Source organism: Sprattus sprattus, assembly GCF_963457725.1.
Source record: "Sprattus sprattus genome assembly, chromosome: 5".
NCBI lineage: Eukaryota > Metazoa > Chordata > Actinopteri > Clupeiformes > Clupeidae > Sprattus > Sprattus sprattus.
In genome coordinates, this window is record NC_137924.1 from 24,802,292 (window position 1) to 24,829,431 (window position 27,140).

The window sequence follows — 27,140 nt, forward strand, 5'->3', positions numbered from 1 at the left end:
AACTGATTAAATACATTTTCCATTTAGTACATTAAGGTGTATCCTCCAAACACTTTACACAATTCTGATAAAGGTTATCTGGGACATATGTTCCACCAACAGAGCCAATTGAAAAAGCCTGATGGAAAAATAAGCACTGTACAACACTCACCAAAAAACTTTTTTTATTGAGAAGGCAAGTCGTTACTAAAAAGGAAAAAAAAAAAAAACGCGCGCGAGAGAGAGAGACATATCCAACATTTTAATCACATTTTGGTCATAGTGAGACTATTTCTACACCCAAGAGAGGAGGGGGATGGTAAGGGTTTGAGCCACATTTAAAATCTTCCAGAACGTTCCCGGTCCCGTGACCTCCGTCTCTCTCGATCTCTGCCTCCTTCCCGTCCGCCGCCACCGCCACCACCTCGATCGCCTCCGCCGCCACCACCTCGATCGCCTCCGCCGCCACCACCTCGATCGCCGCCACCTCCACCACCACCACCTCGATCACTGCCGCCGCCACCACCACCACCACCACCGCCACCGCCGGCTCCTCCTCCTCCACCTCCTCTACCACGGTCCCGGGAGCGAGAGCGGCGTTCCCTGGATCGTGATCGTGAGCGATGCCTGCTTAACAAAACAGTAAGATGATGATGAGTAGATGCCCAGTAAATGGCCCACAACACCCAAAACTCTCCTAGGTCAGCAACCTAAGACCTTTGGTTACTCTATGTAACTAGCCAAGGGACAGGGTGTCTAGAAACTTAATACCTGTTGGCATAATCTGAGTTTCAGTAACCGGAGCCATTCCTGGGCAGCTTCTCTAACCTTTCTGTACATACAACCGTTTCACTTCCTTCCAATATGTTGGTTTGTTTAATTTTATGTCTTAAAAAGGGAAAAAAAAGAAAATGCAAAAGCCCAGATGGTGATAATGGAACTTACATCCAGCTTCACACGCAAGGCCAATTACCAAACAGTATTACATTGCAGCAGTGATCATGGCCTAACCAACGCTGGTTTAAAACAATGTTAGGAGGTACATTTTTAAGCAGGCAACGTTATAATTAGCTGACTCCCTGACATCCAATCCCCCATAAGAAGCATTCTTGACATAAAGAACTTAAATCATTCCTTGGGTTTGAACTCAGTCTTCTGACTTTAACAAAAGTTTCCCTCCCTCCTCACATCCTTTTGCAAACTTAACACACTGACTTCAACAGCTACTCAAACTGTAATGAAAGAGGACTCTGAGGTATTACTGTGCTCAAAATCCTTCAGTACTCATACCATGTGGTTTCTTTTCCCCCTCCCACGCACCTCTTCTTGCGACGACCATACAGCTCTCGCCTCAATTCCCGAGAGATGGGTTTAAGGTGCATGAAATTGCAGAAACCGCCTCGAGTGCACTCCCTGCAGGGAAAGAGGAGTACTGCAGTTAGTCCAATGCAAATCAAGAGGAAAGTTGGGGCTGCAGTCGAAAAGTCAAAACAAATGTCATCCTGTCTCAGGGTTCCCATTACTAAGTCAAATTCACTGACTTCCATTACCAAAATAGCTGGATTTCCATGATCTATAATGTATGGAAAAACCAGCTGCCTCTATGCTGAAGGGACAAAAACAGTATTAAGTGTGTTCAACCCATAGACATACAGTTAGGTCCATAAATATTCGGACATTGCCACAATTTTCATCATTTTGACTCTGTACACCACCACAATGGACTTGAAATGAAGCAATCAATGTGCTTTAAGTGCAGACTTTCAGCTTTAATTTGAGGGTATTTACATCCAAATCAGGTGAACGGTGTAGGAATTAGAACACATTTGATATGAAGCACCCTTTTTTTAGGGGACCAAAAGTAATTGGACAAACTAACATAATCATTAATCTAATTGTCACTTTTAATTCTTGGTTGCAAATCCATTGCAGTCAATGACAGCCTGAAGTCTGGAACCCATAGACATCACCAGACGCTGGGTTTTGTCCCTGGTGATGCTCTGCCAGGCCTGTACTGCAACTGTCTTCAGTTCCTGCTTGTTCTTGGGGCATTTTCCCTTCAGTTTTGTCTTCAGCAAGTGAAATGCATGCTCAATTGGATTCAGGTTGGGTGATTGACTTGCCATTGCAGAACATTACACTTATTTGCCTTAAAAAACTATTTGGTTGCTTTCGCAGTATGCTTCGGGTCATTGTCCATCTGCACTGTGAAGCGCTGTCCAATGTGTTCTGAAGCATTTGGCTGAATATGAGCAGATAATATTGCCCCAAACACCTCAGAATTCATCCTGCTGCTTTCATCAGCAGTCACATCATCAATAAATACAAGGGAACCAGTTCCATTAGCAGCCATACATGGCCACGCCATAACACTACCTCCACCATGCTTCACTGATGAGGTGGTATGCTTTGGATCATGAGCAGTTCCTTCCCTTCTCCATACTCTTCTCTTCCTATCATTCTGGTACAAGTTGAGCTTTGTATCTGTCTATCGGATGTTGTTCCAGAATCGATCAGGCTCTTTTAGATGTTTTTTGGTTAACTCTAATCTGGTCTTCCTGTTTTTGAGGCTCACCAATGGTTTACATCTTGTGGTGAACCCTCTGTATTGACTCTGGTGAAGTCTTCTTTTGACGGTTGACTTTGACACAGATACGCCTACCTCCTGGAGGGTGTTCTTGATCTGGCAAACAGTTGTGAAGGGGTTTTTCTTCACCAGAGAAATATTTCTTCTGTCATCCACCACAGTTGTTTTCCGTGGTCTTCCTGGTCTTTTGGTGTTGCTGAGCTCAGCAGTGTGTTCTTTTTAAGAATGTACCAAACAGTTGATTTGGCCCCACCTAATGTTTTTGCTATCTCTCTGATGGATTTGTTTCAATTTTTCAGCCTAATGATGGATTGCTTCACTGATAGTGACAGCTCTTTGAATATCATACTGAGAGTTGACAGCAACAGATTCCAAATGCAAATACAACACTTGAAATTAACTCTAAACCTTTTGTCTGCACCTTGTACAGCCTGGTAAATGAAAAAAAGCGAGGGAATAACACACCCCTGGCCATGGAATAGCGGAGCAGCCAATTGTCATTGTTGACTGCAATGGATTTGCAACCAAGAATTAAAAGTGACAATTAGATTAATGATTATGTTAGTTTGTCCAATTACTTTTGGTCCCTCAAAAAGGGGGGGCCACATATATAATATGTTGTAATTCCTACACCGTTCACCTGATTTGGATGCAAATACCCTCAAATTAAAGCTGAAAGTCTGCACTTAAATGACATATTGGTTGTTTTTGGTTGTAGTGTACAGAGCCAAAAAGATGAAAATTGTGTCAATGTCCAAATATTTATGGACCTAACTGTATATAGATATCTATCTATCTATCTATCTATATATGTATGTCTGGTTCAGCCTGCTTCAGCTGAGCGCTGGACATTCAAGTAACCATAACAACCACTCACACAATTAAAATAACCTAATAAAGAAAAATGTTAATACTATATAGAAAATATTAGTTTGATAAATTAAACTGAAATTTGAGCAAAAAAAGACTATTTAACCGCAGCTCTGGACTCTACGTCCTCTTCAGTTTCTGGAAGCAATGAAGCGTTAAACTTTTTTTAAATTTTTCACTGACCCCATCTCATACTGACGACAGCAGGCTTCTCTGAAGTCGGTGACTGGAGACAGCTCTGCATGGATGGGCTGCCCGTTAAACCAGCGGTTATTAAGGTCAATGACTGCTTTCTCTGCATCCTCTTCACGACGGAACTATATGGGAAAAAGTACACACACACATCCCAAGTTCACCGAAAAATGCCTACATTTACCTGATTACCAGCAGAAGCAGACTTGTGCACTCAAATGTCAGTATGATGGGCCACAGACCTACGTTGCTCTAGGAACTCAGAAACAGGTTCACTCACCTTTACATACACATTTCCCACCAAGTGATCTCCCAGGTTATCGCACACGTTCATCTCTTCCACCTCTCCGTATTTCTCTTCCATCTCTGTGAACACTTCCTGTGGGGTAAGAAGGGGATGGGTGGTGAGATAAGAGTGACCTCTGAATCCAAACGTGCTCTTTCATACGAACACACACAAAGTCTTACCAAAGGTACAGACATTTGCTATGAGAGAAACAGATCCCCACACAAACAGTGATACGGGGCACTCACCTCAAAGAAGTCATCATAATGCTCCTGCATCTCCACATCACTGACTGTGCCTGCACACACAACAAGGGAGAAAAACAAACAACTTAGAGCATAAGGTACGACTTTCAAGCACATTTAAGGGGCCCTTTCTGTAAGACTATAGAACTAGATTTGTTTACAAGAACATACAACACTAACCCAGTATTCTTTATCTCACTCCACCAGAGTATCTGTGCTTGTAGAACCTGTAAGCCTATAATGATCAGCTATTCAAGATCACCACATCCACATAAAGAGGAAACAGAAGTGCCACATAAGCATGGATAAAAAGACTACTGTTTGTCCTTTTAGATGGTCAAATGACAAACACTTTTTTACAGGGCACACATCTAATGTCCTCACTAGTAAATGCATTAAGCCATAACAAACTATTTGGTTTTATGACTCCGAGTGACTGTTACTATGTACTTTGGCTAACAGAAGCCATTTACATTTAATTATGAGTAGCCAAGTGTGCAATGCAACATACAACTTTAAAGTATGTTTAACAAGGTAGTGCTTAATGGAATCAGAATGCATTAAATGCAGGGACATTTCCTAACGCCCTCATGGCTTGGGTATGGTAACTAGAAGGGACAATAAACGGTCACACTCCCATTTTTTTAAGAATTAAAAGCCTTTTGGAAACCAGAGAATCAATTTAAACATTCCCAGCACACTATACAAACACAGGAAAACTTACCAAGTCAAAGGAATTACACGAAGATGAGCTATATTGTTTCAAGTTCTCACAATACCGCTAACGATACATCATAACGGCCATAATGTTCCAAAGGAAAGACCCAAGTCTTCGGCACATATTTCATATTCAGGGCATTGCTGCAAAAGAGCACTGTGCTCAGTCAAGTCTCCCAGAATAAGTAATAATGCTGATGATGATATTCATTGTGTTGTAATACAATACGTGCAATGTGTTTCAGTGCCAAATTACTATGCATTAACTTTAAAATGTGTTTTTGTGACAACATGCTCCATTAGGAGGTACGTAGTCACATTGGATTATCATGCCAATAATAACTCTTAACTAATTGTGAAAATTGATCTTTTTTATTGAAGATCCCAAACAAATTTTATATCATAAGCTCAACACCATATGCAAACATAAAAGTAACCACTTATTTTCTAAAAAATTATGCAAAATCATGCCCATCAGTAAAAAATAATGATGGCAGACTAAATTGAAGACAAACACCAAGGGTTTGTTTGACAGCATTTTTCAGTCATAATTCTGGCAAAACATATAAGCCTCTCTTGATATGGCCTGCGTACAACATGGGCCAAGAACCCAAGTCTCCTTTGGCCGGCTATTTGAAAATATTTCCACACAGTGGGCAAAGACATTGCTGCCCAACAGCCAACCACATTTTGGGAAAAGCCCAATACATCAGCTTGCACCATTAGTAGCGTAGGAGGTAAAGCAAGCCTATAGTGGTCAACGCTGATTGGATTAAGGCTGATCCAATTGTTTCAAAATTAGCCTGAAGTCTACATCCATTAGGATGCAACAACTGGAAACAATTCCCAAATGGAGCGTGGCCAGAACCTATTCATGATGTTTATTTGGATCGGGTTACACAAGGTTAAGAAAACCTGCCAGGGCTTTGAGGTCAACTCTGACAACTTTCCCCAAACTCACTAATGAACGACTATGGGCTTCAACTCCGGGCTAGTTCAGCATGCCATAGTTTTACTTTTGAAAGAGAAAAAGTGGAGGAATTGCATTCACCTCAGTCTCAGGTGACCCTGACAAAGTAAACAAGAGGTTTATTCAGGGGGTTGTGTCACAAAATACAGCTACTTTAGTTTTGAGATGTTGTGACTAGTTTTGGGAGAGATCACCAGTGTACACCATAGTGCATTCTGAGCCATAATTTAGGGGAATTTATATCTAAAAACTCAAGGGTGCAGTCCGCAATTCTAAACCCATACACTTTTTGTAAAATTTTGCAAATTGCTCCTCAGTCCTCTAGCTGTCTTTAGTTCTGTTTGTACACAGTCCTGGCTCTGTAAATGGTAAACAAACAGTGGCTAAGATTGAGTATCAATAAGCTTTTCTGAAACAGACACAGAATTGCAGACTGCTTCTTTAGCATAAGGCTTTTTATCTTATACAGGAAAACTAAAACTTCAACATATCTAAGGGTATTTTTGTTATAGGGTGTTCTTCAGTTAATACAGACAAGGATTTAGAAGACTAAAGGGACAAACACCTTCTCAGTACACAAACTGCAGGCATACAACATTCAGACCAAGTAAAAACTTACTGCGCAGACCATCAGCAGACTGGGCAGAGTTTTGAGGGTTTCGGTAAATATTCAAGAGGGCAATAGTCTGAAACACAAAACATCGCAAAATTTTAAGCAACATGGAAGGTTACAGAAAGTTCAGTCAGCATTCAGAACAACAGGATTTGAACAGATCATATCTGACTACTCCATCGTTGCCTTCCTAAAGGTTATGTGCAGTACAAAGAGGGTTGAGTAAATTGGCTGAGGCTGAGCAATGCACACAAACAGAAACGGTTAAACAGTGGAGAACACTACCGCACCTGAAAAAAAATGTATCAGCCAGTATGGCTAACAAATCTAAACCAATACTTCAACCAGTTAGTTCAAAATCCCTTAAACTGTCGGTGGCTTTTCAGTGATTTCTGTATTCCCCGAACAGCCTTGATGACAATGTGTTACAGGCCTCATAGGAAAATGCCTCCACCATTTCTGACACCACGAAAATTCCAGTGCCTTTTTCAGAATGTAACTGTTCTAAAAACTACTGAAGGGCAGGGAAGTGAACCCTATTTCCATGACGCATTGATTTCTGAAACCAGTGTGCTGCGAATTACATGTATATAATTAGTCTTCTTCGTTTATTTACACAGCCAAGGCCTAAAAAAAAAAAAAAGTTTGGTTCCTGTTGGTTGTCAGTTGAGGACATGGGTAGGTAGGGAATTTATTTTATTTTTTTTTATTTTTTTATTTTTCCAGTGGCAGCGAGTGATAGGTAGATTTTTTTTGTATTTTTTATTTTTTACAGCAGCAATGGATACTCCCAGCATATTAGCGAGACAACATCCAATCAACCCGGAAAATGTTTTAAAATCATGAATGACTCCGAAGCTGTTTAGATAAAGTGTAACTCTGGTGTTCTGCGTCTCATAGCCCTGTTGTCCGACATTACTGCCTGCTATTAGTAGGAAAAACATTGGTACAACCGAGAGCAAATAGAGGTCTGTCAGCTAAAGCTAACCTATTCATGGGACATTAAAACTGAAACTGAAACAAAAGCCAACTGGCCCATTAGGCAAACTCTTCCAGGTCACTATTCGCTCTATATTGTACCACATTTTCTCATTGTTTTCCCACAGACAGCACATGGTGACCTCGCACAACAGGGCTATGGGTTGAATAACACTAACACTAACACTAAGTTAAATTAAGGAAAATACAACTGCAGGGCCTCTTTAAACCACATGAACACTGCTCATTTCTGCTTGCCATAGGGTCTGGCCACAATGTGCTTTTTTCCAGCCCCAATACAAATGTGGCAGCAGGGCAAGACCGTCTTAAATTTCAATAACAGGGCTAGGCAGGTGTTGCCTTGAGGCCCGCCACAGTGTGCACAGAGATCTTGCCTCCCAAAAGGTGCCCGGTAGTAGTCCAGCTCTATGGGATCACCACACGAGAGAGACAGCCTGACCTGCACAGTAGATGAAAGTTGATGTTTGGGCTCCAGGATGTAACTCCCACATGTAAAAATCCATACCATCATCTGACAGGGCCTCGGCCAGTGTGCAGAGCTGGCAACATTGTGATTCATAAAATAGTAGCAAGGGAAAATAAAACATTTTTAGGCGGGGGGTCTGAAAAGCCAGAGAGTTCACGTGCTCTGAGATGCAATCTAGGTCATATTAGGACATGTTTTTCTGCAAAATAACTGCAGTAGGCCTATTTTGAGTTTATAATTTTCTCTTTTCCCTGTTGCACACAATTATACACAGACATACACGAAAAAGTGTTTTATTACCCAAACACATGGTCACTAAGCACTGAACATTAGTCAACATAAAATAAATATGAATATGTATCTACTGATCTATGGTATATATGTAATATCTGTAGGATTCGAATTATTTTAAGCATTTTTATAATCAAAATCGCTGAGGAGACACGTGAGGTGAGGCAGCGACGAGTTGCGTCTCTGCAGATGGCGCAATCCTCTCAAACTGGGTTGAGTGCATGCCTTTTGCTTTCTCATTGTCTGTTACCACCGTCATATTTGTAGACACCTTTATTATATGCCCTTTCTATCCATATAAAAGTTAATGTATTTCACGTCTGTGTAGAAGCTATTTAGACTTGCTGATCTTAAAACCGCAGTGAAAAAGCAGTATCTCTGCCTCAATGAAGGGGGCGTGCGGGAGCTTGAAAACGGGACTTTCAATCGAAATGTAAAGTGATATAAATAATGGTGGGAGACCAATGCTGAAGCTAAAATGTTTGTTTCAAAATACAGGACAGAAGATAGCTCGATCGTCTTCTCACTTTCAAAGCCAAATTGCTATTTGGAACCCCAAGAATATGCTTTGGACGAACAGCGGAGACTAAATATTAGCAAGGGGGAGCTTCTCACCCCTCATTCGCTAACATTACATCGTTATTAGAGTAAGCCCTTGCTCCGTTGATTTCACATTATTTATCTGAGGATTGTTTAATATCTATGCGAAGCCATTTAACATCATACAAGTGGTTGTGATCACTTTGAACCCACTTTGACTGCTTTTTATTGGTGAGCTGATTTTGAGGGATTAAACTTTCCAGCTGAAGTTGTTTCCTGGTTGATACGTTTAAGTAGTTGCTATGCTAGTTTACTAGCTAAGGACCATAGAAATAAACACTATATATATTTCTATGGCTAAGGACACTTTGAGTTACCTTCAACGATTTAAATGGAAGAGTTCAATTTGCATGAAATGATGGCTAGTTATCTAGCTGATGTTATAGCCTCTTCGATTTAACTATACAATTGTAGTGGGAACTTAAACCCTCAGGGTGCCTGTGTAACTTCGTATGAAACAGTTCATATTCACGAGTTCACATATCCAGATATTAACAAGAGTTTATCACAAGCTAGCAACTGCCAACTGTATACCTTACCAATGTGTGTGTAAAGAATGCTGATATGAAATATGAAAAACAACCAGTTGTCAATGTGCAAGCTGCCAATTGAATGGTGATTTAAGCTACTCTATTGGGTTCATATATTTGTAAATCTGACACTGAAAGAGTCGGTGCTTCAGCAGCCACGAACTTCACCGCTAGTCACTTGTCAACATTGGTAACGGCATTTAAAAAAAAAAAAAAAAGTACGGCCAATCCTATTGGCGCGTTACCGGCGCAAGGGACGAATCATAATACGGTTTATATGTGATCTTTTTGAAGTCGTTGTTTTCACGAGAAAATGCGCTCATCCTTGTACAGAATGAAGAGGTGCTGTACAAAAACGTAATAGTCTACCTAAAAAAATTATAGTCTGCCTTGTGGTTTTTTTTTTCCCCCAAGCTCATAAAATAATTTGGGTCGCACATAAATTGACAGGGTCGGTCGGAAACCGGAACCAAAACTAATTTTTTTTTAGGCCCAATTCACATTGGAAGTAATTTAGGTTCAAAAAGGAACAATTTGGTCATTGTGCTGCAATGGCGCCCCTAAGATTAATCTAGAAAAGATACATTTAGAAATAGGAGTCAACTGCCATCTTTGCATTGTGTTTCACACAAGATGACGCTAGCCTCAGGGGCGCACATAACACTGGGGACGGGGGGGGACATGTCCCCCCCAGATTCATAGTGACCCCGATCCGTCCACACCACTCTCCCTAAGTAAGGCGACAATCATCAGTTAATAACTCTGCACAGCTGATTAGGCGATGTTAGCGTCCCCCCCAGTTCAAAAATCCCCTCTGCACCGCTGGCTAGCCTAGATATAGAAGCTCTGCTGAGAGAACTGAAAAAAAAAGATTATCAAGGGATTATCAAGAAACAGATGTAGGAAGGGGTGTTCGAATAATATGGACGCTGACAGAGATCTAAAAGAAGAAACCAAAAATGGTCGACCTCTATGGGGCACCCCATCTATGGAACAGCACAAAGACCAGGTCTTGGCATTTTACTCATGTATGTATAATTCATTCAATATCACCCTCTACTGGTCCCAGAGCAGATACTGGCCTACTTTAAGGTTTATTTTTAGCCTTTTCCTCACAAAAAAAACGAATTACAAACCTAATACATATATTCACATTAGCGTAATCGCCCACATAAAATGAACCAACTACAGGCTAATCCCATAGCGTGAAACCTATATTTACTAAACGGCTACAGGAACAAGTACTGATTAAGTATGAAATGACTAAAAAAGTACTGCAAGGTATGTCCTAATAGAACATGGGACGTGTGTCTAGGATTCTCATAACACAGGAGTGTAAGGTGAATATCTTCAATTCACAAACTATTACATTGGCGAAAACTAGTTATCTATCTATAAATCCAGGAATCTCTGCGTGTCAGTCTGTCAGTCTAGGGCGTATCTCACTGACGGTAGTTACGTTAGTTATGAGATTTCGCATGTAGCTTACGCATGTCATGAACCTGTGCCTCCTTGATTTTGAAGATTTTTGAAATTATAGTTTTCGAGATAACTGTATTTTACCGTTTCCCATAGGAAACAATGGGTTATCGTTTCCCCTCCCGTCGGCACTATGGGTAGTGACGTCACAATCAAACGCGTAGCGTTATTAAACTATCCTGCCTTCACTCAAAGTTCAGAATAGCGTTGGATATGATACAGATATGATACAGGAGGATATGGATATGATACAGGAGGTTCGCATTCAAATTCTTCTTGGTGAACAGATACAGACTTTTGCTCAGGTAATCTTAAAACAGTGATTGATTTTATCTATTCGTTTATTTTTAAGCTTCTTTATATTAAGTTTCAAAGTAATGTCTGTTGTACAGTCATCTAACAGACAGGGAATAGTAATCCATCAAAAATATTCATATTGTTTATTAGTATACCGTTTGCCGTGCATTGAAATGCATTGGGTTTAGCGACGCGATTTCTAAACCCAATGCATTTCAACGGGAGCCAATACATTGTGACATAGACCAGCGATTTTGGCGTAAAATGTCCTATAGTGTGTAGGCTATTCATGAGGAACACACACTTCGATGAACACACACTTCGACGTCTGGAGTAGGCCTGCTCATCTGTAAGTAAATTTAACCTGTTCACGTTAATTGCTGTGAAATTAGCTAGCCTATTGACGTGCATCGAACGTGCACTGTGCACTGAATTCGGGTGGGGGATAGTAACGCCATCTCCAGTCAGCGCAAATCTCGCTGTAAATTATGTTGGCCCACGTTGTCATGTTATCCTCCCAGTCCTGCACTGAATTCGGGTGGGGGATAGTAACGCCATCTCCAGTCAGAGTATTTAAACTGTGTTCCCATTGTAAGGACATTTATTAGCTTACGATCTGTCTGAGAGTGGGCTGTCAAAGCTAGCATCATCGAAGTCATACAGTACAGTAGGCTACATACATTCAATACAATGAACCTACATTTGAGTCCAACTGCATGACCCTTCTTACCCTACACTTACCCTTACAATAAAGAAGTGATCCTATTTCAACCATAACTTCATTTTAAATCATTTCTTTCTTTATGACATTTAGTTTATAGTTTAGACAGCAACGTTGACGTCTATATTCAACTGCATCCACTACATAATCTCAAACTTTATTTGTTGGTATATCTCCAAAAAGGCTAACATTAAAACATTTCTTAATGAAAAGGAAACATGCATCACAATAACACTTCAGTGTAACCTGTAGCTTACCTATGTGGAGTGCAAATATGTCTTGCTATTACACTACCCAACAGCTACACCTACGTCTGCTAACACTACAGAATGCATAATTCCTACGGGCACTGCACTAGTAATAATAAAACAAGGGATCCTTACTTGGCTGAAAGTTGGCTTGTTGTGGAGTCTGGAACATCGATCCCCATGACGGCATGCTCCGATTTTGAAGTAAAATGAGCAATTGACCCTGTAAAAAGAAAATAACCACAAATGCTTAGGCACATGGTACTTTCATGAATGAAAGCCTTCTTTCCCTCGTCTGCAGAGCTACAAACAGTAACGTTAGGCAGAGCAACAACGTTTCCCAAACAAGGCCAACAGTATATGATTCTGAATACAACTACACATGGTTGTAGGTAAAATGACGACACGACGTCAACAATGACTTATTACAGGGCAAGTTGGTCTTTGTTTTACAGTAACATGATCAGTTGAGGTGAAACGTTGCTGCAATACTCAAAATATCACAACAGGGTGAAGCGCAATGAATGAATAATGACCAGTTTGCAGCTAGCTAGCCATTATAAGTAACCTCTTAGCTAACTTAGCTAGATATATTGACACACATAGTTTGCAGTATAGCCCACTAACGTTAAATAACCATATTATATAAATAAAGTTGATTCAAATACACATAGGCGCGCGTAACTTGCTACAAAACAAGCCATGGAAAGAAGCATGCGAGTTAGCTAAACTAGCTAGCCAGCTAGTTAGCATTCGCGTCTTCGCTAGTTGGTTAGCGTGTTAGAACGTTAGTCTGCATCCGCAGTTTCTGTGCGGTTAATTCCGAAGCGGTTAATGGTTTCTACACATCTCATACGACTGCTTGGTCTACACATAATAATACTGATTTAGAAATAAATTAATTAATGTAACTCACTTATCTTTCTCTGTTCCGAAAATGGACGCCAAGTATTCCGCCATGTTTGAATTCGTCAAAAATCATTTGCATTGAACAACGTCATTTCCTTTTTGTCCTAAGTGAAACAAAACGTTTTTCGAATACTGACCTCTATGGTCTCTACATAAACAGACCTACTAACATCCCCATCCATTGCAACTCAAGACTTGAAAGATTTTATATAACTATTTTGGTCATTGAGTTGCATGAGGCGACTTTTTTTTTTGGCTTGCTCATGTCGTCTCTGCTGAACCCGGTGATGGAGTAATAGGACAGTAGGACAGCTCAGATGATGAAAGAAGATTACATTTATAAACTGGTCTTTGGCAACAATATAACTTCTGCATCACATAAAGCCTTCGTTAAAACATCCGCTAAGTATTTGTATCTGAAGCCAGCTAGGGCAAATAAGTTTTCAGTTGGCAGAGGGTCACTAACTTTAACGGGGCTTCATATTTTAGGCAATGTAGATTTCAGTGGTTCATTATTTTAGTTGTTAAACAAAAAAAAAAAGTTGTGTGACCATCAAAGAATTGACCCATTTATAGTATAGCCTACTTTCAGTTTTGTAGATATCAGTGTGAAAGGTTTTCACATTACAGCCGCGAAAAAGAGACCACACTTCGTTTCTCTGGTTTTACTTTTTAGTGAAATGTGTTAAAGTAAATTGAAAATGTTTGTTCTTTTATTTTTTAAACTACTGACAACATTTCTACCAAATTTAAAATATTTTTTTTGTCATTTTGAGCATTTATTTGCAGAAAAATGACAATTGGTCAACGTACCAAAAAAGATGCAGTGTTCTCAGATCTCGAATAATGCAAAAAAAAAAAAAACAAGTTCATATTCATTTTTAAACAATGCAATAGCCTACTAATGTTTTAACTTAACAAGAGTTCAGAAATAAATATTTGGTGGAATAAAAAAAAAAATGCTATTTTGACCAATTGTCATTTTGCTGCAAATTAATGCTTTAAATGACAATATTTTTATTTGGTAGAAATGTTGTCAGTAGTTTATAGAATAAAACAAAAATGTTCAATTTACTTTAACACATCCCAATAAATAGTAAAACCAAAGAAACTGATCATTTTGAAGTGGTCTGTTAATTTTTTCCGCGGCTGTATGTCCATAGAGTTCTTGTTGACACTACACTGTACCAAACACAGCACAACACAACACTACCCAAACCTATATCATAAAACTAGAAAATTACCCTGGATTTATTTCAATTGTAATTAGATTATAACAGCAATAAGACCAGTCCAAAAGAATGGCATAATTTGATATCAAACAACATGATGTTCTTCAAAATCAACACAGCAAATAGGAGTTATGTCCCTGATGGAAAATACAAATCAATAAACAATTATGCAAACTACTTTTATCATGAACTTATGCACAATGCAAATATGTAGTCATCATGTAAAACAACGCTTAAGATCATAGTTCAGTGACCAGTATGCCATGTCTTGTCTGCCTTTTGTGTTATAGACATGATTTTGGGCAATGTAGATTTCCGTGGTTCATTATTTTAGTTTTTCAACAAAAAAAAAGTTGTGTGACCATCAAAGAATTGACCCATTTATAGTATACTTTCAGTTTTGTAGATATCAGTGTGAAAGGTTTTCACATTATGTCCATGGAGTTCTTGTTGACACTACACTGTACCAAACACAGCACAACAAAACACAACACTACCCAAGCCTATATCATAAAACTAGAAAATTACCATGGATTTATTTCAATTGTATGCTGTAATTAGATAATAACAGCAATAAGACCAGTCCAAAAGAATAGCATAATTTGATATCAAACAACATAATATCCTTTCAAAATCAACATAAGCAAATAGGAGTTATGTCCCTGATGGAACATACAAATCAATAAACAATTATGCAAACTACTTTTATCATGCACTTATGCACAATGCAAATATGTAGTCACCATGTAAAACAACGCTTAAGATCATAGTTCAGTGACCAGTATGCCATGTCTTGTCTGCCTATTGTGTGACATAGACATGATTTTGGGCAATGTTGATTTCAGTGGTTTATTATCTTAGTTTTTAAACAAAAAAAAAGTTGTGTGACCATCAAAGAATTGACCCATTCATAGTATACTTTCAGTTTTGTAGATATCAGTGTGAAAGGTTTTCACATTACGTCCATAGAGTTCTTGTTGACACTACACTGTACCAAACACAGCACAACACAACACTACCCAAACTTATATCATAAAAAAATTACCTTGGATTTAATTCAATTGTATGCTGTAATTAGATAATAACAGCAATAAGACCAGCATAATTTGATATCAAACAACATGATATCCTTTCAAAATCAACATAAGCAAATAGGAGTTATGTCCCTGATGGAAAATCCAATCAATCAACAAATAAGCAAACTACTTTGATCATGCACTTATAATGCAAATATGTAGTCATCATGTTACATTAATAAAACAATGCTTAAGATCAGTGTTCAGTGACCAGTATGCCACGTATTGTCTCCCTATTGTGTTACATAGACATGATTTTGCATGTGAAATTCAAGGAACTAAACAATAGAAACAAAGGCCTATGCAAACTCAGAGCATTACTTTACCACACAGAGTATTTAACCCGTACTTCCTATAAAAACCTTCCTGCAAATAAAGGAGCAAGAGACAGACACCAGAAAAGAAGCACATAATTATCCCACACGATGGAAGAATATCCTCTTCAAATGGGTCGCTTCGAATTTGTGGTGCTGAATGGACCTCTCTCTCTCTGTTGCACGGTTGTCAACCTATTTTTCATTTATTGCATTTTTTCTCCAAAAAGTGCAGCGGCTTTCAAACAACCCTTAAGAATTCTGCTCGCAGAAGTTGTGATGTGCTCAGCTATCCTTCAAGCCTTGTTTCTTCAGTACATCATCATGATATTCCAGTTCAGCAGCTCGACTCATAATAAAATAGTTCACAGCCTACTGAAAGAAATTGTGGAGATTAGCATGACAACAACCGTATGGCTCAATGTCTTCTACTTCTCACAGATTGTTCCTGCACAGAAGGATTTTTTCCTCTGGCTGAAGACAAATATCAAACTTTTCATATATTGTGCGTTGGTCTTTGAATGGGTTTTCTTTTCCTTTAATGGCATTTTGATGATTCTTTCAACTTCTTTGGAATGGTCACAAAATACAATCAATTCCACAGGCATGTACAATGACATAGATCCACAAGAAAATGTGCTGCTCCGAGACGTTTCTGTCATCAGTTATGTGACTGAACTGCTGCATTTATTTCTGAGTCTTGCTGTGATGATGGCATCTAGTTGTGCCACAGTGTCCTACCTAAAGCGTCACATGAAGAATATGAAGTCAAGCAGGCTCTCATCTTCGCTGCAAAGTCAGGTGAGGGTGACCACCACAGGCATCGTGCAAACCCTCCTCTATTTACTGTGTGCCATATGGATTTTCATCGACATGTTAGCTGACACATTTGACAGGGAAAGCCATATCTTCTACACTTTTGTATCACTGTATTCTCTTGGAACTTCTATTAATCTCGGTATTGGTCAAACTCTGTTTAGGCAGAGGGCCATTGAGTTGTGGCACAAGGTCTTGCAAGTTATCCATTCAAGGAGAGACGCCTTGAATCAGGACATTGCCCTTGGTTGATGATGGTAAATGTAATTACTTAGCTGAAGAACAGTTTGAAACTGCTAAATCCATCTTCGATTACACATATTTCCTTTACTTTCTTTTTGCTTTCCTTTCATTTACAAGTCATTTCTTTTCGGTGTTGTATACAGAAATCGCATACATATGTGTGCTGTGTAAATCCACTTGATGGAACCTCATATTGATTTTTGCGGTTTTTATTTGCTTGTTGCATGGTTCTTGTGTGAGCATAGAAATGCTCATATGGGGGACTGATGGAACCGAAAAATAGCTATTATACTGTTATTTTTTATAATTTGTATCTGTAACCTTGGATGTGTACTCTGTCTGTCTCACTGAGACCTTAACAATTAGCATGTGAACCCCTCCCCCCCAGATAGCCTCTTCCTGCTAACCCGCACCATCCCACTGCCTCACCCCACAATCACCTGTAGGGTGTGGTCTCCCCTGATGCCAACATATTCCAACCAGTTAGGCCATTCTCTGAGCACCAACTTAGAGGGCCTCCACTCTGAAATAAACTCTAAGAAATCCTGACCGCGTCCTCCGGCCCCTTCTTCAACTTTGGTGTGCTCATTAAGATTCTGTCACACTTGACAGATAAGAAACGGTCAGGTAAAATGTGACTAAAACAACATTTAAGTCAATAATTACAGTGTGAAACTAATCATTCTATTCTCACCGATATTTCCTGTCTCTGACCACTTCTAAGTACTTGTACTTTTTCCAGATTCTCCCAAAGAATTGCTGTTTGTGGGATAGTAACAAAATTGTTCTAAATCTTGTAGTATGACTTGTAAAACTTGTATGAATTTTGGAAAACACATTTCAAGAAATGATACATAAACAATGTGTGAAATGATTTAAATAGAGAATGATAGATTATTGAACGAAATTAATTATTAAAGAAGTAAATGACAACATGCACTGGTACTTTGTTTAAAAACTCTTGCACAACAGGTAATCACACAGATTGTGAAAGCCATCTTTCCCCTTGATGTAGGCACAGTGGTGAGGTTTTACATACATACTAAATGAATGTCCCACAAAGGGCAGGAAAGGAGAGCAAATGTGTGAGTGAGTTTTTGGCGCTCCAAGGCCCCTTTCCCTATTGAGCTCAAATATGTGTTGATGCAACAGAGTTTGTAGAATGCATGATATGCTTATGAATCCAAGATTTCTTTTACTGAGAGTAGTATTACGCAATAGTGCAATTGCAGATTGTTTTTTTCAACCACAATAATAAGGTATACTGATAGCTACAGTCAAGTGAAGCACATTTAATGAGGGGGCTCCCCAAAAAAGGGCTTGCGACACCCCCGGAAGGAAAGGTTTGGTTTGGTTTACCTACCAGCCAGATGAAGAACTGTCATAAGTTACTGTATATGAGCTTGTTTTAATGTTAAAATGAGACAATTAAAAGTGAGGGTTTTCTGTGATAAATAGATAAATAAAAACACATCAACAAATCCAAACAGTAGGCTATGGGACGGAAAGTGTTTTATTTCTGTGTATGAAGCACTTTTTAAGCATTAAAGAAATCATCATTATTAGTATGATAGTCTCTAGTCTAAGACAACTCTCATTCTGACATATGCAATTTGACTGCAACCTGACATCATAGAAATCAACTTTTTTATTTGTACCACTTTTTCCCACACCAAGTACGAGTATGGAGACATGGGCGAATTTACACTAAACAAATAAAGGCAGACTTCCTCGGTCAACCAGGGCCCTGTCAGCCTTGGGGATTAAGCCCTGCTTGTGAGTCCATCCCTGGATGGAGCATTACAAAAATTTGTGTTTATTCTTGTTATTTATTTTTCTTATTGACAATATGCCAGTATTTGAGTGCCTTAACTTTTACAGTATAAGAATTATGACCAATGAGCCAATTATCAAAATAAATTTGTTTTTTTTTTATTTAGTGTAAATTTTGTGTACCGTTACAAACCTTTTTTTTTACTGAAAATTATTATTATTATTATTATTATTAAGGATTTGGTTGATCCTCAAAGTTGACTGTGGGGTCGCTGGAGGAAATCCCTCCATTTGTCGATGGGGGGGCTGCCACTGGCCACCAGCCTCCTCAGCAAAGGACTGGGCTCCAGGTGAGGCACATCTGGGTGGGCCTGCCAGTAGTGCTCCAGCCGCGTCAGCACCCTGGGCAATCCCACCATCCCAGCGTAGAACATGGGCCCGCCCCTGTGCCGCGGCCAACCGTACCCAAACACGTAGATCATGTCGATGTCTTCAGGTCCAGCAGCGATGCCGTCATCCAGGCTGCAGAAGCCTTCATTGATGAGGGCAAAAAGGCATCGCTCCACCACCTCCTGCCTGTCAATTTGACGAGGACTGATGCCATGCTTGATCCTGTACTCCTCCAGGAACTTGTGGATGCTTGGATCTTGTGTTGCAACTCGGCCCCCAGGCTTGTCGTAGAGGTACCACCCACGGCCATTCTTCTGCCCGAGACGGCCCTGCTCGCACACCAGGTCAGGCAAAGGGCTGTACCGGCGACCCTGCCGCCTCCGCGGGGGATCTCTTGGGTCAACGTTGGGCCCAGTCAGCCCAGCTTCCTTCCGAATTCTCCAACCAACATCCAACCCAGACAGATCAGACATTTTGAAAACCCCCATGGGAAAGCCAAATTCCTCCAGGGCCCCATCCACCAGCTCAGGAGTGGCCCCTTCCTCCAGCAGGAAGTTGGCCTGCTCCAGGTAGGGCTTCAGCATGCGATTCCCCACAAAACCTGGGCAGTTGCCCACCAGCACACTGACCTTCCCGAGTCTCTTGCCCAGATGCATAGCTGTTGCCACAGCTTCAGGGGAGGATCGGCTTCCATGGACGACCTCGAGGAGCTTCATCACATGCGCTGGGGCGAAGAAGTGCATGCCCACCACCAGGTCTGGTCTCTTGGTTACGGCGGCAAGCTCATCCACGTCTAAACCAGACGTATTGGTGCAAAGGAAGGCATCGGCTTTGCACACAGACGAAAGCTCCTTGAAAACTTGTTTCTTGAGTGTCATATCCTCAAACACAGCCTCAATGATCAGATCTGTGTTCTTTAGCTCGAGCAAGTCTATGGTAAAGTGAAGAAGGTCAAGACGAGGAGTTGCGTTCCTTTTCTGAGCGTCATGCTTGAGCATAGCTGACACCATTTGTTTTCCAATTTCCAATTGCTTCATGTTTGTCTCCACTGCTAAAACAGACATCCCAGCCTTCACAAGAGCCACAGTGATGCCTCTTCCCATGGTGCCAAGGCCTGTTCAGACACAGAAGGATCTCTCAGCAGCTGATATTGTGTAGGCCTACACTTAGCAACTCCAAGTGTACGTAAAGACTCATCATACATTACCATCAATATTAATCATTTGTTTGAGACACCTTCTGAGACACATTTTCTCTCCAGAAAATTACAGATCAGCACAGATACTGTTCTAAAGTTTTTGGCAGCAGACACAATTCAATGTCCTTTCAAAATGACTGACAGCAAAGCATCCCTCACCTATAACAGCTACCTTGCTCACAGGTCTGGGTTTGCTGTTGCCACTGTGAGCCCCACTGGAAAGACTCCATCTCCCAACAGCCCTCTGGGCAAAGAAGCAGTATTGCATGGCACGGGCCTGGCTAGAGTGGAACAGGGTGGCCATCAGCTCCTGCTCCTTCTGCATGCCTGCCTCGTATGGCAGGGTGGCGGCTGCCCTGACAGCCTGGACACAGGCTATGGGTGCCATTGCGCCATGCGCGCGCTGCTTCACTCGGGCCATGGTCTCCTTCAGGAGGGCGTCAACATCTGGAGGGCACGGAGTCTGACGTGTACTCAGCTTACGGGGGAGCAGGGGTTGGCCTGCAGCAGAAGTTTAGAAAATAATATGTATACTAGACAAAGGTTAAAGAATATAAATGTACAACTCTTATCTTAGTTTAATCCTGCATACTACAACAATTCTAAACAATAATGACAATACAATTTGTAATTTTTTTCAAATTCTACTGTTGCTTATTCTACTACTGCTGCTATCGTTTTTAGTTTGTCAAATGGTCAGCTAGTACTGTCACTGAGAGCATGTGCAAAGGAACTGGGGGATGTGTTAGTGTGTATATTCAATGGATTCACCTGGTTCAATAAAACCGTCAAGCATCAAGTTCCAACACAAACACAGTAACATAACTGAACAAGTACATGCCATTAGTATTGACCCATTGACTTTTCATTCAGTCCAAAAAGACCAATTACGGCTCAAATTGATCTTGCAGATCTACGTTGGTGGACTGCATGTCATACCTACAACTTGTTGGGCGAACTGTATGGCCAAGTCTAGAGCGCTTTGGTCAGTCACTTGGTCTACAATACCAAGCTTCAGCGCCTCTTGAGCTGTCACATGTCGCCCTGTGAAAATGGAAGAAATATTATCTATAAGTTATGCAATTATGCCACAGTCTATGTTGTCCCTGATCCAAAATGATTGATAAGATAATAAACTTCCCCACTCCCTCGTGAATCTCCTAGGCTGTACAGAAAACAATAGTATTCAGACACTGTGTTCATACAGTGCCCTCTTTTGGTCATATGGCCACCTGTCTGAGAGGAAACTGCTGTTGGCTGTCCAAATAATTGAAGGTCTGCTGTAATCATGCATCTCATTCTCCCCTATATTGTTTTGTTAATATTCTGAAAATAAATAATGAGCATAGAACCACAGCAGCACCACTGTTCCACTGCAGCAACTTAGAAAAGATCACAGGTTACCAGCCTAATAGATTTTTATTTGTTGCGGACCACGAGCTGTCTAGTGCATTTTCAGGGCTTCGGTGAGTGGTTGTGTTCAGTTCCTGTAATGATGAGATCCAAGGCTGGAGCTAACCCAATGAGTGGTTGTGTTCAGTACCTGTAGTGATTAGATCCAAGGCTGGAGCTAACCCAATGAGTCTGGGCAGACGCTGCGTGCCTCCAGCAGCAGGGAGAAGACCCAGGGTCACCTCAGGAAGTCCAACACGTGCCTGCAACACAACAAGCATACATAACAAGTGTGGTTTCTCTCAGATGCATGTACAGTTATCAGAATTAGTCAATACTGTGGAAAAAAGGCTAGCCTATTTACATAGGATTAAACTACCTAAGGAATTAATACTGAGTTATTGATTAACAACAGGTACACTTCCAAAGTAGGAATTCTGCACAGCAATTTTTCAGAGGGCATTCGTAAAAGGGGCCATCTTTACAGAGTACATCCACCGAACCACCAAACTGAGTTCTGAAATACTTTCCTATTATTGGGAATACTGATGCTAACTAGTCTGCAGGGTGCTGCTTTCAAAAGGAGCTCACATAATATCAGAAGAGGCTGAATCCCAGTGAGAAATGCATCAGACATTTCACCTGACCAGCCTGCCGCACAAGACTGACCTTTGAATGAGCAATGCGGTAGTGGCAGCCAAGGGCCAGCTCCAGACCTCCACCAAACGCTGCTCCCTCAATGGCCGCAACTACTGGCTTCTCACCTTCCTCAATGGCAGCGATCATTGGCACCAAAGGAGGGCCACTCATAGGTTTGGCAAATTCACGGATGTCTGCACCTGAAGTAAAGAACGAATATATCTAAATTAAAAAATAATTTTACGAGTAGGCAGATCCATGTTCATTGCTCCACTGTTAGGGTTTAGAAGTACTTTACCGCCACAGAAAACTCCATTTTCTCCGCAAATCACCACTGACTTCACCTCAGGGTCACGGAGGGCTCTAGTCACTGTCTCTGTAATGCCACGGCGCACTGCAGCACTAGCAGAAATGAGCATATTTTAAATGTCAGTTCAGTCCAGACACAGATCAATTATACATTCATGTGGTGTAGATCTAACATAACATAACAAAGTTTTCTAGTACCGTCAAACTTGGCAAACAAACGTGACAGTAAACATAAAAACAGCAACCAACACTACTCTAAAGGCAAAGTGAAGAGATAGGTGTGCGTTAACTTAAAAAAAATATGATATAATTACTGTAGTTACACGTTGTTTTAAACACGAAACAGAAAATCCCAGCAGTGAAAAAAACACCCAATGGTGTTTATCGAAGCAATCCTTGAATTAACTTAAAAAATGTAACTAGGATCTGATATTAGCCGTCCTGCAATGTTGTTGTTACATTTTATAACCTAAATGTTCGAAATAGGTCAAAGGTAACTGTATTTTTTTTTTTACTACATTTGAGTACGGGTTTAACTATACAACTCACCTAAGGGCATTTACGGGTGGATTCGTCAGTGTAATCAATGCAACAGTTCCCTGTACCTGTTCATAACGAGCCATTATACCTCAACATGAAACGCCCTAAGGGAGAGATCTTAATTTTGCAACTTCAAAACCGCACTTTGGAATGTCACAATCTTGTCTGTGGGTGGTCCTGTCAGGAACTTCCTGGTGGATACGGAGTAGATTAGAGTTACAAATCATGCTATTCGACCATTTGTATTGGACCAGCTATCTTTTAATATAGCATATCGTTTATAAGCCCGCTCGTTCACATCAGACAGATGCTAACTTCTCAACTTGTGGTCAAGACGCCCTTCATTTCAACCATTTTAAGAGAATGACTGATTTGACTAATGCATTAAGACGCTATTTTATCGGACTGTTGTCTCTGTAACGTCGGAACTTTAAAAAAGATTAAATAACTCTATGTACAACGGGGCGACAACTATGCTAAACGAAGCGTAACTTTTTAGTGTGTTGTCACGTGACTCTTAAGCGTGTAACTGTAAACTCCCACTGGTAGTGGGTGACACTGACACACTGCTCCGATCCTCCTTTACTGATTCGTCAGTATGCGCTCTGTTTTAGGCTTAATTTTGGTGGTTATTGGGGCAACTTTTTACCTCTATTTGCTATCTACCTACCTCCCCCCTCTTCGCCGACAGGTTCGAGTAGAAAATGAAGACGCGGAAATCTTCAGGACAGTGGAACACAGGTCTGGCACAATGGCAACTGCCACCTCTAATGGCTAGCTCAGCTGGCTAAGCAACGTTTGCTAACTGTACATTACACAATAATAACCTGCTGTGCCTAATCACAGTATTTATTCAAGTAATGATTACAATTGGTGTCTGGGTTGCAATATATCTTGCATTATAGTTCAGCATAATGTGAATTTAGACACTAGCTGTTGCTAACGCTTGCCTAGTTGTGCCGGAGACGAGTCACTCAGAAGACAGTGTTTCGAAAGACGTTAACAAAGTTATGGAAACAAACGACTGTGTAGGCTAAAAAGAGATGTTAGCTGATTTTAGCTGGTATATACTTTAAGGGTCTATAGATTGTACATTGTATAGCTTAGCTACTCATTTGAAATGTAGCGATAACTTGTAACTGCTGTAAAATATACTAACTTTATAATCATTTGTTATAAATGAACGTCATTTACTGAAGTTTTGTAGATTACACCTCAGACAATTTTTCATATGTTCAAAGGTTGAAGTTCCCGTCAGACCTCGAGGAGCTCAAAGAGATGGCTGAGCTCCTGCAGTCCTACAGGACAGAGCACACATCTTATGTACTGCTCCTTTTCTGCAGTGCATACCTCTACAAGCAGTCATTTGCAATTCCTGGCTCCTCATTCCTGGTAAGAGCCGGTTCCCTGCAAACATACACCGGAGCCACTATGGCCCTTCATTTGGTAGTTTGCCCAGCTAGTGAAACCTAGGGAGGACTGCATGGACTCAGAGAACACTGACAAGATTTGACAGGTGTTCTGCTGCCTGTTGTTTACACATATATAACCACCCTCTCCTGTTTCTCTCAGAACATCCTGGCTGGAGCTCTATTTGGGCCATGGCAAGGGTTGCCGCTGGCCTGTGTCCTCACCACGCTGGGGGCCACATTCTGTTACCTCCTTTCTCAAGCTTTTGGCAAACACCACATCATACGACTCTTCCCAGACAAAGTAAACAAGCTCCAGAAAAAGGTGTGTAGATTAACATGGTTTTAATTAATACTGCACCGTTCTTCTTATTACATCCTATGTGTGTATATTCATGTGTGTTCTTATGTGTTGTGTGTTATTCCTATTCCAGGTTTAGCCTGCATTTAATTTCCAGACCAGACATTTGTAATTGTGCAAAATAGCTTAGTCTTAGCTTATTTAGTAGTAACAGTAAGGGGCTTGCAATGTTAAACTAGCAGAGCGAAATGGTCATTGTTACTAATTACTTAGTAATTAAGACAAATGGCATTCGGTCCCAACAGTCATTTTTTTTCTGGACAGATTTTGTATTATTCTTTTTGTCTCTGGTAAAAATTTGGACCAAAAAAGATGGGAAAATAGGGCCCAGGTTAAAAGTTTCCCTACAACTTGGGACATCCATTTCATCTTTCTTTTAAGTTACATTTAGTCCACCAGGTGGTAGTAGTAGTTCACAATTGATTATTTCCTACCTTTTGCTTTTTAGGTAGAGGACAATCGGAACAGCCTGTTTTTCTATTTGCTTTTCCTTCGATTTTTCCCCATGAGTCCAAACTGGTTCTTGAACATGACCGCACCGATAGTTAACATTCCCGTCACACTATTCGCTCTCTCCATCTTCATAGGTAAGCACTTGTTTCAATGTTACAATACACTAGTATATGTGCTAGCGTAAAGGGCAGCTGTGCCCATGGGTATTATAATCCTCAGAAATGTTGTGTTTGTGTAGAATTCACTTAACTAAAATTGTTTGATTCACAGACATGCATCTCACTTCCATTTCTCTTGTCTGTCATCATTTCCCCACAGGTCTCATGCCATACAACTTCATCTGCGTGCAGACGGGCTCCATGCTGTCGGAGCTCACCTCGCTGGACAACCTGTTCACCTGGGGCACAGTGCTGCAGCTGCTGGCCATCGCCTGTGTGGCCCTGCTGCCCGGGGCCCTGATCCGCCGCTACAGCCAGAGCCGCCTCAAGCTGGATGGCCCAGAGCAGAACGGAGTCGGCCAGGACCGCAAGACGAGATAAACCTTCCGGTGATGTGCACCATCACCCACACCTGCACTATACTGCTACGCAGAATGTTTTTCTACGCAGAAAGATACTTTTTAATTTGAAAACAAGGGTAAGACCATAAGTAAAAGGGAGATGTTCACTTTGGGGCCGTGCCCTGATGTTTGTTTGAGGTCTGGCCTGTGTCATACACTGAACACCCGTGTTGAAAATGAGAATGTGTTGTAATGGCTGCTGATGGTGCATGTCCACAGTGTGGGCCGCGACCATGTAGATGTGCCTCCAAAGGAACTATGGCCATAAATGTAATCACAATAGATTTTGAAGAGAATGTTTTAAGTGCAATGTTGAAGGTATGTGTGTCTGAATATTGATATTCAAAAGGACAATCATTCGACTTGAGCTTTGTGAGTCTGTTCAGTGATCCGTAACTAAAGCACTCTTATTTAAATCACAGGCCTTGAGGTCTGCAAACCAGTTTTCTTACAACCCCAGAGTCAAATATCAAGACACTGCCTTAATTTTGAATGAACATGCAGTGATTTATAGGAAACCAACACCTGAAGGTGGATTAGAGGTCCATGTCTGCATGACTTGCAGTTTCTCTCATGTCTGACATCCAAACACAACACAGTACAACACAACACAATACATAAACTGCCCACCCAACACACTTGTTAATTGTTCAGGTGCTAACAGAAATGTCAAAAATGTGTGCTTTATGTACACAAGCTGTAATGTATTGCTTTTGTATTGTTTCCAAAGCAAAGCAGACGAGGAGTCATTTTTGATATTGCCCTTTTGGGTCTTTTGATTAAGATGTCATGTATTTTATATGTCCAGAAATGTGAGTGCCTATTAGATTTTAATTGTGCTGATGTTTTTATTTAATAAGGGATCTACCTCCAGATGAAGGGTGAATATGCCCTCTGTTAATCTGACAGAACTGTATTTTGGGTTTGTGAGGGTTTATTTTGGGTGACTTTTTTTAACCAGTGTATCTACTTCACAATGCCTTACTGGTCTCTGGATCCATTTAGCAGTGGTTCTTGTATTCACGCAATGCATATGACCAATCAAAAAAAAAAAATCTCATATTTAGTTTGTCTTTAGAACTTACGTTCTTTTGGCTTTCCTGCCAAATTTGATAAGCTGTAATTGGACAAATGGTTTCGAAAATAACAATCCGTCTGATAATATTTGTGAGGCTCAGTCTTTTGTGAAGACTTGCCAAGGTTTTTGATCAAAATGATAGGTGGCTCCATAAAAAGCAAAAGCTATCAGTGGTGGCTCAGTCTATGTACTAGGTTTGCTGAGATATGACCTTACTTGCTGTTTGGTGGCTTTGCCACTGAATTTCAAAAATCCATTTAACTTGTGTGAGCCCTGATTAGGTGAAAGTTGGACAAAATCTGTGTCCTGTGAAGAATGTAACTTTTTCATAAAATCCAATATGGTGGAAATCGATGTCG

At 40.6% G+C, this 27,140-nt stretch overlaps 3 protein-coding genes across 7 annotated transcripts; 1 reads left to right on the forward strand and 2 right to left on the reverse strand.

Moving 5' to 3' along the window:
* Nucleotides 1–147: 147 nt before the first annotated feature.
* Nucleotides 148–13,061, reverse strand: LOC308366329 (splicing factor U2AF 35 kDa subunit-like). Of its 4 annotated transcripts, none has more exons than XM_080840004.1 (8): nt 13,007–13,061; nt 12,226–12,313; nt 6,466–6,532; nt 4,163–4,212; nt 3,909–4,007; nt 3,620–3,753; nt 1,300–1,392; nt 148–606 (listed from the first exon to the last, which is right to left on the reverse strand). In XM_080840004.1, the coding sequence occupies exons 1-8, from the start codon at nt 13,048–13,050 to the stop codon at nt 318–320; spliced, it is 864 nt and encodes a 287-aa protein (XP_080696130.1). In that variant the 5' UTR covers nt 13,051–13,061; the 3' UTR covers nt 148–317. The 4 variants fall into 4 exon arrangements, with proteins under 4 accessions (XP_080696130.1, XP_080696128.1, XP_080696129.1 ...); XM_080840002.1 differs by having other exon boundaries at nt 1,270–1,392; XM_080840003.1 differs by having other exon boundaries at nt 4,163–4,221.
* A 5,175-nt stretch (nt 13,062–18,236) lies between these two features.
* Nucleotides 18,237–23,661, reverse strand: ehhadh (enoyl-CoA, hydratase/3-hydroxyacyl CoA dehydrogenase). Of its 2 annotated transcripts, none has more exons than XM_080839895.1 (7): nt 23,592–23,661; nt 22,371–22,474; nt 22,103–22,272; nt 21,585–21,696; nt 20,981–21,085; nt 20,201–20,542; nt 18,237–19,957 (listed from the first exon to the last, which is right to left on the reverse strand). In XM_080839895.1, the coding sequence occupies exons 3-7, from the start codon at nt 22,241–22,243 to the stop codon at nt 18,705–18,707; spliced, it is 1,953 nt and encodes a 650-aa protein (XP_080696021.1). In that variant the 5' UTR covers nt 22,244–22,272; nt 22,371–22,474; nt 23,592–23,661; the 3' UTR covers nt 18,237–18,704. The 2 variants fall into 2 exon arrangements, with proteins under 2 accessions (XP_080696021.1, XP_080696020.1); XM_080839894.1 differs by lacking the exon at nt 23,592–23,661 and adding an exon at nt 22,931–23,387.
* tmem41aa (transmembrane protein 41aa) lies at nt 23,520–25,683 on the forward strand (the record flags this gene model as incomplete). The annotated part of the gene is made up of 5 exons (XM_080839896.1): nt 23,520–23,662; nt 24,163–24,313; nt 24,494–24,655; nt 25,140–25,278; nt 25,463–25,683. The coding sequence occupies 5 exons, from the start codon at nt 23,520–23,522 to the stop codon at nt 25,681–25,683; spliced, it is 816 nt and encodes a 271-aa protein (XP_080696022.1).
* Between the last annotated feature and the right edge of the window lie 1,457 nt (nt 25,684–27,140).

What these genes read in the sequence shown, in the direction of transcription:
- LOC308366329 (XM_080840001.1), bottom strand. Translation starts at nt 13,050, where the DNA reads ATGGCGGAATACTTGGCGTCCATTTTCGGAACAGAGAAAGATAA. An exon ending in GTCTGCTGATGGTCTGCGCA is followed by an intron (nt 4,222 to 6,465) that starts GTAAGTTTTTAC and finishes TCTCCCTTGTTG; the next exon opens with TGTGTGCAGGCACAGTCAGT. An exon ending in ATTATGATGACTTCTTTGAG is followed by an intron (nt 4,008 to 4,162) that starts GTGAGTGCCCCG and finishes CTTACCCCACAG; the next exon opens with GAAGTGTTCACAGAGATGGA.
- ehhadh (XM_080839894.1), bottom strand. Translation starts at nt 23,004, where the DNA reads ATGGCTCGTTATGAACAGGTACAGGGAACTGTTGCATTGATTACACTG. An exon ending in CCACCCGTAAATGCCCTTAG is followed by an intron (nt 22,475 to 22,930) that starts GTGAGTTGTATA and finishes CATTTCTGCTAG; the next exon opens with TGCTGCAGTGCGCCGTGGCA. An exon ending in CTTGGATCTAATCACTACAG is followed by an intron (nt 21,086 to 21,584) that starts GTACTGAACACA and finishes CCATTTTCACAG; the next exon opens with GGCGACATGTGACAGCTCAA.